Genomic DNA, 13,349 nt, shown 5'->3' with positions numbered 1-13,349 from the left:
TTTAAAGTGTAATAGCACATGTGCTAATTTTCAACACCTGTCCATAGGGGCTTTTACTACAGATAAAAACACATTATAAAACAAGACAAAGATCATTTACACATGGGAACAACTTTGGCCCGATTTCAGCCACTGTTTAAGGTCTCTGGTGAAGATGTTAATATTCCTCTGCAGTTTGAGTCCAATTGGGAGAGAATTCCATAGTGTAGCCCCTCTGAAGGAGAAGCTAGACTGACCAAAAGATTTTCTAAACTTCGGTATCACACAATCCCCACTAACTGAGGCTCTGGTGGAAGGTCTTAAAGAGCCCTGACGCCTCTCTATGAGGCCAGAGAACAGTGGTGACACACAGTTGTTCAAACATTTAAAAGTCAATTTCAAAATACTAAAATTTACAAAGTTTTCAAAAGTAAAAAGCTTATGCTTCTTTATAATATTACAGTGATGGTATATCATGGGTTTTTTGTCAAATATCTTAATTGCCTGTTTGTATAGAGAAATGACTGGTTTCAGAGTGGACGCTGATGTCTGTGACCATGCTGTAATACAATATGAGAAATGTGAAAAAACCATTGCATGCATAAACAATAAAGCCGCATGATGTGGCAACTCTCTTCTAATGAAACGAAAGCAATTTAGATTTGATTTAACTTTCCTGCAAACATGATTTACATGACTTTTAAACTTCAGGTGTCTATCCAAGATTATGCCCAAGTATTTCGTTTCATTAACCTCAGAGATGGGTTCATGGTCTAAATGAACTTCAAAGATGCTGTCAGGAGACCTCCGGTTGATAGAAAAACACATGGAAAAGGTTTTATATAGTATATAAATATATATAGTATTTGTAACAGAATGTTTAAGAGACATTTAGCTAACAAAATCTTGGCTCTTGAGAAAACTGATTCCCAAGCAATGCTTGTAAAACTTTGACCCATTTTTTAATTAAGCCATTTTAACACTCCCCTTTTGGAAATTTGTAAGTTAAACGATGGCCTGACAGAAAAAAAAAATGAAATTTGTAAATAAGAATGAATTTAAAGGGGTGATGAACTGAGAAATCAAATTTTCCTCTAAGAGGTCATCATTTTATAAGAATATCCTGTAAGTTTCAGAACTGAAAACGTCCTCGTTAGTCCAAGAAAAGCTTTTATTGACACCAGCCTCAGCAAACGACTCGTTTTTCAAAGTGGGGAACTATGATGTCAAACAGGATAAAACACCAACCCCGCTGAAGAAGATCAACGCCTACTTCAACACGGCCGGTTTAGCCCCGCCCACCGATTCACGCATTACACGCATAGCTAAATAACCTAGAAGCCTACCTCGTGATGACAAACAGGATCGAGCTACCAAGCGAGCAATGCAGAATACAGAATATTGTGCAGTGCCTGGTTGTGGAAGAAGACAGCCGCTGCATAAGCTTCCTCTGAATTCCAATAGGACTGCATGGATAAACTTTATTTTAATGACGTTCCAGCTGATGGGGGCAAAACATTGTTCATTTGTTCGCTTCATTTCACTGATGATTGTTTTGTAATCAAGACACAGATTGAGACTGGATTTGCAGCCGATTAAGATTAAAGAACGGTGCTGTGCCGTTTATGTTGGATCTGACAGGCATGGTGCAACACACAGACTCTGGGTCGAACATGGGCGAAACATTTCGGTTACCTTTTTACATCATTGGACGTTTTCAAAACAATTTCCCCTATGTGCACCGACGAAGTGAGTTGAAACTCATTATAATATGCAAAATTGTTTTCTCACAGCAGTGGGCGTTTACTTCCAAGTCTTCAGTGCGAGACGCCCAACAATATAATAAAATTTAAAAAGCCAGTTCATGACCCCTTTAACAAAAACAATTGTAACAATTTGAACTGTAAAATACTATAGTAAATATATTCTGATGCAATACTATTTAAAAAATGATAAAAATACTAATAATATTTTTTAAGTTAAACCTTGGCCTAAAAAAATTTTACATTTAAACAAACATGAACTAACATTTGTGAGTGTAACAATTTTTTGAGCTGTAAAATAATGATAAAAAGATAGTCTGATGCACTACTAAAAAAAATAAAACGAAAATTTTGTTAATTATAAATTCCCGGTGTAGATAGAATGCTTCACATTTGAAAAAAACGAACTAAAACTGTACATTAGTGACTGCTCCACTGCCAGAAAATCTTTGTAAGTGTGTAACGAGCCAGTTGTCCTTTTGGTAAAACACTGTTCTAGTCTCAGTCCATTTATAAGCTCAATTACTCCAGCACCATAGACAGTTACCTATAAAAGTGTATATAAAAGTATGTGGGTTATGTATTTAAAAGTTAGTCGTAGCTAACATTGAATTGTGGCACCAATTGTAGCGGAAATATTAACGTTAAGGTGAAACTCGTATCGACGAACCACATAATTGAACCCAACACGTGTGCTTCAAGTCTGTGAAAATAAGCCTGCTTAAAATCATTGAAACAGTGTCTAACAGCTTATTTCTAATTTATAATCCAGCAGTACTAATAACAAACAGGTAAATATAAAGTACCTACCCCTCAATATCAAGGATGCAGAACGATGAGACCGGCTTCCAGCCACCAACAGTGGAGTGGACCCGCGTGCTCCCGAACTTCCATTCGGCATGCGCTTCAGGCCCCATCCATACTACTGCGTTTTCGTTTAAAAAAGGAGAATTAAAACATGAATATGATCTCTGTCCACACCAGCGTTTTATCTGCGTATTAGAATGATCTCTGTCCACATTAAAACGATTGAAAACGCAGATCACGTGACCATTCACCAACACTGGGCATGCGCGTGCCAGTGTAAACAGTGGCTGACGAATCAGGGAAGGACACGTCATGACTGATGACACCCAATCATGGAGCCGAGCGTGAGCCTCTGCGTCATCGTTTGTAAACTCCTCCATTTTGTTCGGTCTTTACTAAAACGCCCTTCGGAGATTCTAAAAACTTCTCCGTTTTACGCCTTCGGTTTTTTCATTTTAGTCTGGACGGGAGGTACAAACGTAGCAAAAGGTCACCGTTTTTAAACGAAAAATCAACAAGTGCTGATCTAATTCCTTTAATCATTTCTTAATTTAGTTACAATAATTTAACAGAAGTAAATTCAATATATTTTTATTAATCAGACATATTTGTATTTTGCAAATCCAGCAAGTGGCTTCAAGTCCCTTCCTATTTTAAGGAAATTTAAGATTTAACAGAGCAGCCATCAAGTGAACAGGACTTTTATTTTGGTGTGGCGACATGACGTCATAAGAGTGCGCCGTGCTCCTGTATCTGTGATTCTGCTGAAGAAAGGTTTGTGTTTTTCATTATCTGTGTGTTTAAATCAATACAATCCGTTCAAACTATTATATTGAGAACTTTGATTGATTAAAATAACAGAATAATCAATCTAATACCAACATATCTTTTTTTGTTTGTTTTTTTGTAGAGTTTATATCACAAAAAGTGCGTCTCATTTCGCTCCCTATATTGTGGATCAGTTAATTATAAACACACGGTTTTTTCTCTAATGATAGAGAAACTAATAGCTTTTAGAAACTGGTTCAGATTAAATTGAATCAAATGATTCAGAGTCTTTAAGCACTCGAATCACTGAATCACGCTGACGACTCCTGAAGTTCAGCAGTGTAAATGCAGCAACAACACACACACACACACACATGTGGAATGATAACTTCTACAAATCAACTGACAATGTTTTCATCACAGTGTGATCCATTAAATATATTTTACAAGTCGCCTATACACATTAATTGTTTTTAGTCTAATCAGATCATTTAAGTCCATTAACTCTCTCTCTCTGACTGACTCTCTTACCAGTGAACTGAACTACTGAACGAGATCTGATTGAGACGCTCTCAGAGATTTACTTTTGAGTGTTTTTATTTGTTAATTATTCTCCTCTTAAACAGGCCAGAGTGTCCAAACACACACAGAAAAACTCCTGGTGAAGCGACTGAGATCCACATGACACACTATTATAAAGATGGCGTTTATTAAAGAGGAGAGTGAAGACATGAAGATTGAAGAAACATTCAGAGTCAAACATGAAGAAACTGAGACACAAACAGGTCAGTTTCATTCTCAGTCTTTCTTCAGAAATTTTGCATCATGCATCTTTTTATCTATATATTATACATGCTCATTATTTTATAAATTAACTCATGACAAAGTTAATGACATGACACACATTAAATAAGTAAAGAATAATAATTTGCCAAAACAATTATTTTGTGTAACATCAAACCCAATCTTCTTGTGAGTCAATGAAACAACGAAATTTCTAGCTCTTAATTATCCAACAGTATCTAACAAATACATTTATTTTCTAAAAAAAATGTGTCATCCTCAAAATCACTTTATATAATCAAGGTTTGTAAACTTTAGTTTCTTACCAGGGACACTGTTTAAAACACTTTTACTCTTTAAAATAGTAACTTTAAAAGGAAATAAGACTAAAACAAAGAAACTAATATTAGCGTAGACGCCATCCTTCTTATGATGTACCAAGTACATCAGGATTTACGGGACGTGTTCCTGGTTCCGGCTGATCTGAACTATGCAGCTTCCCAGACAATGTTTGGAAGATTGTTCCAGAGTTTTGGTGCTAAATAGGAAAAGGATCTCCCGCCTGCAGTCGATTTTGATACTCTAGGTATTATCAACTGGCAGGAGTTTTGAGATCGCAAAAGACGTGAAGGACTATAATACGTTAAGAGCTCGCTCAAGTACTGCAGAGCTGAACCATTCAGTGCTTTATAAGTAATCAGCAATATTTTAAAATTTATACAATGTTTAATAGGCAGCCAATGCAGGGTTGACAGAACCGGGCTAATATGGTCATACTTCCTGGTTCTGGTAAGAACTCGAGCGGCTGCGTTTTGGACTAGCTGGAGTTTGTTTATTAAGCGTGCAGGGCAACCACCCAGTAGAGCATTACAATAATCTAGCCTTGAGATCATGAACGCAGTAACTAACTGTTCTGCATTTGTCAATGAGAGCATATGGCGTAATTTACATATATTTTTAAGATGGAAAAATGCGGAACTACAGATACTCGACACATGACTTTCAAATGAGAGATTAGTATCAAAGAGCACACCCAGGTTCCTAACCGCCGATGAAGACTTAACAGAGCAGCCATCAAGTGTTAGACAGTATTCTAGGCTGTTACGTTTGGGATGTGACAGTAACTAGTTTTCTGTGCTGATTACCAAGCAATTCACTGAATTTATTGGTAATATTGCCACAAACTATGACCATTTTTTAAATTAGTGGATCATTTTAATATCCACGATTGCTGTCAATTTAACACTATCGAAGGAGTTATTTTAGCATGGTGTAGTGGATAAAACACTCCACTCACACTCAGGGTCACATTTTGGATCTTGTGTTCTCTCATGGGTTTGCAATCAGCGATGTTGTTGTATCTGATTTTATGCTTTCGGACCATAAGCCAATTTTATTTTCTACATCCCTTTCTTGTCTTTCTCATTCCACTACAGAAGATATTACATTGTCTCAGTCCTATTGGTCTCAGTTTGGCTCAACTTTTAACGAGCATGATTTGGAATCCTGCTCACATTTGCTTTTGATTTCACCACTATCTTATTTGGATGCCGACCAACATCTCTGTCTATTAAACTCTGCCTGGCTAAATGTCCTAAATGTAACTGCTCCACTTCAGCCTTATAAGCCCAAACTTAAAACTGAACCATGGCTCAACTCTGATATCCGACGACTAAGACAAGCTAGTAGAAAGGCAGCGTGCAAATGAAAAAAGGACAAACTTCAAATTAAATTTTAGTTGTTAAAAGAGTTGTTTATTGGTCTCAGTGTTTCCTCTAGGATTTTTTACAACTATGGTGAAAAAAAGGGATTGCTCAGCCACCCTGTGGAGAAAGTTAATTTTGGCTGTCTGTATCTGGGATCTTGTCTTTTCGGTCATGACCCACTGTTCATGACCATAGGTGAGAGTAGGAACGTAGATTGACCGGTAAATCGAGTACTTCCCCTTATGGCTCAGCTCCTTCTTCACCACGACAGACCGGTACATCGACCGCATTACTGCAGAAGCTGCAACGATCCATCTGTCAATCTCCCTTTCTATCCTTCCCTCACTCTTGAACAAGATCAAGATACTTGAACTCCTCCAATTGAGGCAAGATCTCTCCACCAACCTGAAGTGGGCAAGCCACCCTTTTCCGACTGAGAACCATGGCCTGGAATTTGGAAGTGCTGATTCTCATCCCAGCCGCTTTGCTCGGCTGCAAACCATCCCAGTGCATGCTGATGGTCCTGGTCTGATGGGGCCAGCATGACAACATCACCCGCAAAGAGCAGAGACGAAATTGTGTGGTCCTTAAAACTGACACCCTCCGGCCCCTGGCTGCGCCTAGAAATTCTGTCCATAAAAATGAACAAATCTTTTTTTGTGTCATTTGGTTCATTCAACGAATTGACTCGGAAAAAGTTTTGTTCATTTTGATGAACGAGTTCGAACAGGAGAGTCACGAACGCGCATCACAGAACAGAGCAAAGCGAGCATTTGTGTTTATAAAACTTAAACTTTGTTGTTGTTTTTTTTTTTTAATAAATGAGTGATCGTTTCGCTTGATAAGACTCGTATTCATCGTCTGGAACCGTTTAAAGCCCTTTGAACAGTTTGCAGTTTGTACTGAAAGTGTCTTTTGGACCTTGAACCGTTTGGTTACCAGTAAAGTCCATTATATGGAGAAAAATCCTAGAATGTTTTCATCAAAAACCTTAATTTCTTTTCGACTGAAGAAAGAAAGACATGGACATCTTGGATGACATGGGGGCGAGTAAATTATCAGCAAAAGTTTTTTTAAAAGTGAACTACTCCTTTAAAGGAGAAGCGATGTACTTCCCTCAGGTGTCTCCCTAATTAAAGCCCCACATACAACAATTTGCCGGAACTCTCAAATGTAACCATTTAAAATAAAACATAGCATTCAAGTTTTGCTGAAGTTATCAGTCTATACAACATTTCTCTCTCCATGTGAAAATATAACATAAATCTACCGGCTACATAGGCACATCCAACTGTTTACTTCATCAATGCATTGGCACAGGGAGTCAATGGCGCTGTAGTCGTTAGGCGATAGGGCTAAGTAGAGCTGTGTGTCGTCTGCGTAGCTGTGGTAAGCGATTTGGTTCTTTCTCATTTTTTGGCTCATTGGGAGCATATACAGGTTGAACAAGAGTGGCGCAAGAATCGAGCCCTGAGGGACTCCGCAAGTCATGGATGTCCACTCAGACTTATGTTCTCCCATACTCACAAAATAACCTCTCCCTTCTAAGTATGACCTGAACCATTTTAGGACTATCCCAGAAAGCCCCACCCAGTTTTCCAGCCTGTCAAGAAGTATGTCGTGATCAACAGTGTCAAATGCAGCACTGAGGTCGAGTAGTACCAACATGGATAATTTGCCTGTATCAGTATTTAAGCGAATATCGTTTATTATCTTTATGAGCGCTGTCTCCGTGCTGTCATGCGATCGGAAACCAGATTGAAAATTGTCAAAATATCCATTTGAGCTTAAAAAGTTGTTCAGCTGATTGAAGACAACCTTTTTAATGATCTTGCCTATGAAATGAAGATTTGAGATCGGTCTATAATTGCTTAAGATGGTCTTATCCAGATTGCTCTTTTTCAGGAGGGGCTTGACAACTGCAGTTTTCAGGGAGTTCGGAAAACTCCCAGAGCGAAGTGAGGCATTTACCACTTCTAGGAGATCTGCTTCTAAACAGTTTAACACACTTTTGAAAAAAGATAAACAAACACTGTTTCCTAATTACTAAAACTGCACTTAAATCAAATGAGAAAAAGATACAAAAACACTTACAGTTATTGTCACCTTCTGTTGCTTGACTTCTGCTTTCAGAGAAATAACATTATTGGCAAGACTTTCTGAGATTACAGGTTACACAGGTTATTTGATGTTTTACATGTCTAAATGTTTCAATGTCTGTTGCTTTGTGTCAATAAACTGGTGTTAACTTGTTTTTGTTTCTTTTCACCATAGACTTGATGGCGAAAGAGGAGAGTCAAGAACTACATGACAAAGTCCACATGGGAGTTCACACTGAAGAGACCCCTTTGACTTGCCAACAGTGTGGAAAGAGTTTCAGTCGAAAAGACAACCTTAGAATCCACTTGAAAGTCCACACTGGAGAGAAGCCGTTCATATGTCCTCAGTGTGGAAAGAGTTTCACACAGAAAAAAATCCTTACTGGCCACATGAGAGTTCACACTGGAGAGAAGCCTTACACCTGCCAACAGTGTGGGAAGAGTTTCTCACTACAAGGAAATCTTAAGATTCACATGAGAGTTCACACAGGAGAGAAGCCATTCACATGCCCTCACTGTGGAAAGAGTTTTAAACAGAAAAGAGACCTTAATGCCCACATGACATATCACACTGGAGAGAAGCCTTGCACCTGCAAACTGTGTGGAAAAAGCTTCACGATGAAAGGAAATCTTAAGACTCACATGACAATTCACACAGGAGAGAAGCTGTTTGTTTGTGATCAGTGTGGAAAAAGTTTCAGACATAAAGAAAACCTTAATCATCACATGAGGATTCACTCTGGAGGAGACTATTTTAAATGTCATCAGTGCGAAAGGAGTTTCTCAGATAGGAATCACCTTGAGAATCATGTAAAAATTCACACCATAGAGAAGCCTTACAAATGCCATCAGTGTGGAAAGAGTTTCACAAACAAAGCAAACCTTGACAACCATATAAGAATTCACACTGGAGAAAAGCCTTTCACCTGCATCCAGTGCGGAAAGAGCTTCAGGATTAAAGGAAACCTTAAGATCCACATACGAGTTCACACTGGAGAGAAGCCGCACAAGTGTCTTCAGTGCGAGAAGAGTTTCACGTATCACACAGACTTGAAACGGCATTCGCAAACTCATTCTTGAAAGAAACTGCTGATTTCGTCAGTGTGACGAGTTTTAGAAAAAAAGAGAAATTGTAACAATCTTCTGCACATTCATTTGGGAGAAAGTCAATTCAATTGTGATCAGTGTAATAAAATCGTCACTCTTACAAATACATATGAAAAGTCATGTAAACATGAGACCCAGATTATTTTCCTGTTTAAAGACTCCCCTCACAAAAAGTGTGTATTCGTATATATTCATATACGTCTTTCAAACTAAAAGTATACTTTCAGTGTAGTTTTAACTTTCAATTACACTTAAGTATACCTGACTCATATAGCCTATACTTGTTCTCAATATTTTGATTTATTGGAAGTGTAATTAAAAGTATAATTAAGTAATTTTAGCATTAATTCTTGGCTTGTAGTTGTTTACTCTTTTGATTTAGTTGCATTTTAAATAATTTTTTCACATAGTTTTAAATGCTCACATTGTTTGAAAATATTGATTTATAAAGAAAACCAAATGATCTTAATTCTTAGTATGGTAAGAATTCTTAGTATCTAGGAATTTACATAAAAATCTATTTTCACTTGTATACAGTGGAGGGCGCTATTATGCATCTTCTGAAAGAGTACAGAATTTCCAGATTAAAATACAGGCGAATAAGAAACAGAAACAAGAGGGCAAACTCCAAATGGAGGTGAGCATCCCTATCCCCTACTCAAGGGCAGAGCCTTGAAGTGGGGACTTTGAAGGGAGCAGGACACTGGCGTGCCATTATGTAGTTGTTAGGAACACACTTGGTGAAGGGAGCAGTGAAATGCCACTTAATTTCCTCATTACCTTCACCTGGGAGTGTTCCCATAACAAGGCAGCACGGGGTCCATCAGCGGATTAGCTATTCTTATGACAGAAATGTCTTATTATTGCTGTTAACATAAGAGTTGTGAATAAATATACATTTATATTCATTGGTTTAAAATGTGTTATATGTGTGTGTGAGAGTGTATGTCTTCGCTCTCAACTTTATAACTTGCCGCCTCATCTTTGGACCATACATTACCTAACAAATTTCTTACCTATGAAACTTACTTAAACAACACATGACAAAAATGTGTGAAATATATCACAAAAAACATCACAACTTGAATTTCTCTGTTTGTAAGTCAACTCGAACTAGACTTGGCTTTCTTGCAAAGTCAAAACCTGAGATTAAACCCCCTACAATAAAACAACAAAACGGACCCCTGGAGGGAAAGCGTGAGAGAAAGAACACAGGACACCTCCTTGTCCAGACGTATCTCATTGCTTATCTATGCAACCACCCTCTACCGACTCCCTTTCCCCCCGATTAAAGTCACTTAGAATTTCTGTATTGTTTTTTCCTTTCATGTCTGGTAGTATTTTAAATGTCTAAGTGTGATTGGTAAAATGGTCTGATTTTTTTTTAAACTAGTATACTGTGAAGGATACCGAGAAGGTGGCTACTTCTCTGTAGAAGGTGGCACACGACAATCCCATCTTTCCCAAATGCGCGCATCCACTCACAGCATCCAATGAACGTTATTCTTATAAATACGTGTATCTCTGTTTTATTTTTTTTGAGTAATGTATTTTATATTATATATACAAAAACATTGAATAGTAAAAAAATTTAAGTTACTGTTCTGAAAATTATTCTGGGCTATTACTGACAATATTGCGGGGTCAGTGTCTGTCCACAAAATTGAACAAATACTGTGCAACAAGAGGGTTCTCAAAGATGTGAAGAAACTCAGTCATCATTTCCAGACATCTTCCCTGGAGGCTTTCCACAGCCTAAAGGCCCTTTCACACTGAACGCGATTTTGACGCGCGAATAATTCGCGCGATGGTTTTATTTTTTGATCAGCTGTTTGTGTAATGAGTGCTTCCACACCGAACGCGAATCTGATGCGGCGAAAAAACGACTTTTATTTTTTCCGCTTCGATGTCGATTTTTGAGGCGAAAGAAAAGGCTTCAGCCAATCATATACAGGGAAACAAAGGTGACGTGACCGCAGCAATGACGGACGGACCTTCTGATTGCTTGTGTGTCGAGTCTGTGAATGAATATCTGAAACAAGGACTGGTGGGACGTTGTGCTCGTTCGTTCGTATCGAGCCCAACCGGGTGTTTACAAGGCTTTTCAGTCCATTTGAGCCTTCAATACGTTTACTAAAAGTGTTTATTTGATTGCATGTAAACGTAGCCCCTGATGAATGGGACAGCTCACCTTCTGCCATATGTTTTTAGCTCCGGTAGTGGGTGCCCCAAACCTTCTTTTCTGCTTTTAAATAAAATAAAAAGCTTGTCTTCACTGGATGATAATGATAGTGATGAAGAAGCTATGTGCCACGTCCCGCAAGTCATAGCACTGTACCGCATTTTTTTGTCTGCATCCTTTTATTTAATCGTCCTTTAAATAACAATTCTACAATTTAAAAAAATGTAATAAGAAAACATAGAAAATGCACAGCACAGACGTTAATGGAGCCATCACAAACAAACAAACTCTTCGTGGAGAGAGTGTTTGCTCTGATGAATGCTGCGTGGACAAGGAACCAGGCAACTGTGGACCTAAAGTGAACTGGTGAAAGTGAGCTCCACCTGCCAGTAGTTACTGCGAGTTACTGACATGCACATAATTAAAAAGAAGGTCCAATCGAAGCTGCCAGATCATCAGACAAACAATATAAATTCAAAATGCACTGATCGAATCCGGTAAGAACGCATTCATCTTTATCTTTCCTAATGGACTTATGTGCTTATTTGAAAATGTGCTATTTAGAGATTGGGATTTTTTTTTTTTTTTATTAAGCCTATTAAAGCATCATGTTAACATCACTTCAAAAAGACATCTAATATAAAATCTATATTTATTCACCTATAGGCTATAATAATAAGTAGCCTATAGAGTAGCCTACGTTTTCTGATGAAAATCAGGTCTGCTTTTGTTTTGGAATGTTGAAGTTCTGAACGTCGCAAATTCGCGTCGCGGCTGATGTGAATGGTTTTGACGCGAAATATTCTCACGCGAACTATTCGCTTTTTCGTTTCGCTTTTCCGTTACGCATCCGGTGTGAAAGGGCCTTAATTCTTCGTTTTACACCTAAAAATGTAGTGTTCCCTTTCATTGGAATGTTGTGCAGGTAATACAGAGATAAACTTTGTATTTTCAATAATATTTAAAGTAGATCTTGCCTTTAACCGGTCTATTTTGTTCTGGCAGACTATACCTTGCTGTGCTTCATCATAACGAAAATGCCAACAGGGAACAAGCCACAACATCAACAGGACCAGGGGGTTTACAAAATTGTGTTCCCGAAATCCAAAAAAGGGGCATGCATAGCACGGCCAAAAAAAAAAAAAAGGAACCAAACTTTATTACAACCAACAAATATAGAAAATAATTATTATATAAGTATATATTTACATAAAAATTTCACTTTTTTCATATAGCTTATGTTGATGACCTATTGAAGCTTGTGTTTGATGAAGTTGTCGTGGACCCCTCTCCATTTGTTGATGCACTGAAGACAATCCACATTCCACCGCCACTTTGCGCAGAGTATGACAGACCGTCAAAGGACCGTCATGTTTCCAGATTCAGTCGAGAGGAGGTCGAAAGCCAGTGTACTGTCCAGCCGGATCTGGAAATGCCTGACGTATCCGTGTTACAACACAGCACGGAATGACAACACGGACACTGCGACCTATGTAGCCCCAGCACCAGCTGACAAAGCTGCAGTATGCCACATGGCGGTACTGCCTAAAAACGACAGACAAAACTCTTATCTATGTGACCGAATAAAGTGTGTACATTTTGATATGTGATTTATTTTTTACATAATAAATTGGTGTGACAAATCTTGTTTAAATGTCGTCATTTACGTGTTGAAAATATGCAATATACAGATTTGTTTGTGATATTATTTACATTGTTTGCAGGGTTATCAAATTACACTTACTCCTCTATGGTCCTGCGCCTTATATGACCATAGTCACATCTATAGATGTTGTAAATGTTCTGATATGGATTTAGACAGATAGACCCCGTTTACACCTGGTATTAAAATGCGATCTGTATCCAGATAAGTTATCCGGATAATAAAAAACGCATGTTAATGCAAGGTGTAAACGCGTTGTGATCGGATCGTGATCGGATCTGCCTGACCACATCTGGAGGTAGTCTGGCTCGCATTGTGTTCGGATCTTTACTAGGTGTAAACGCAATCCGTACGACGGGATCGCATTCGTACCAAACGTCATCCTTCCGCCCTGATCCTTGACCTCTTCCCGCTAAAACCACACCCCTCAGAAGTAATGAAACAAAATTAATAAGGAAAGTTAACATTAAAAATGGACGACTCACGTCCCTG

At 38.2% G+C, this 13,349-nt stretch overlaps 1 protein-coding gene across 1 annotated transcript; it reads left to right on the top strand.

Moving 5' to 3' along the window:
* The first annotated feature begins 2,975 nt into the window (after positions 1–2,975).
* Positions 2,976–11,813, top strand: LOC120481484 (uncharacterized). The gene is made up of 3 exons (XM_089126949.1): positions 2,976–3,323; positions 3,944–4,102; positions 8,081–11,813. Exons 2-3 carry the CDS (start codon positions 4,018–4,020, stop codon positions 8,983–8,985), a joined length of 990 nt encoding a protein of 329 aa, XP_088983075.1. The 5' UTR covers positions 2,976–3,323; positions 3,944–4,017; the 3' UTR covers positions 8,986–11,813.
* The last annotated feature ends 1,536 nt before the right edge of the window (positions 11,814–13,349 follow it).

This window comes from Pimephales promelas, chromosome 24, assembly GCF_988280905.1.
Source record: "Pimephales promelas chromosome 24, fPimPro1.hap1.1, whole genome shotgun sequence".
NCBI lineage: Eukaryota > Metazoa > Chordata > Actinopteri > Cypriniformes > Leuciscidae > Pimephales > Pimephales promelas.
This window is presented reverse-complemented; position numbering and strand designations above follow the sequence as displayed.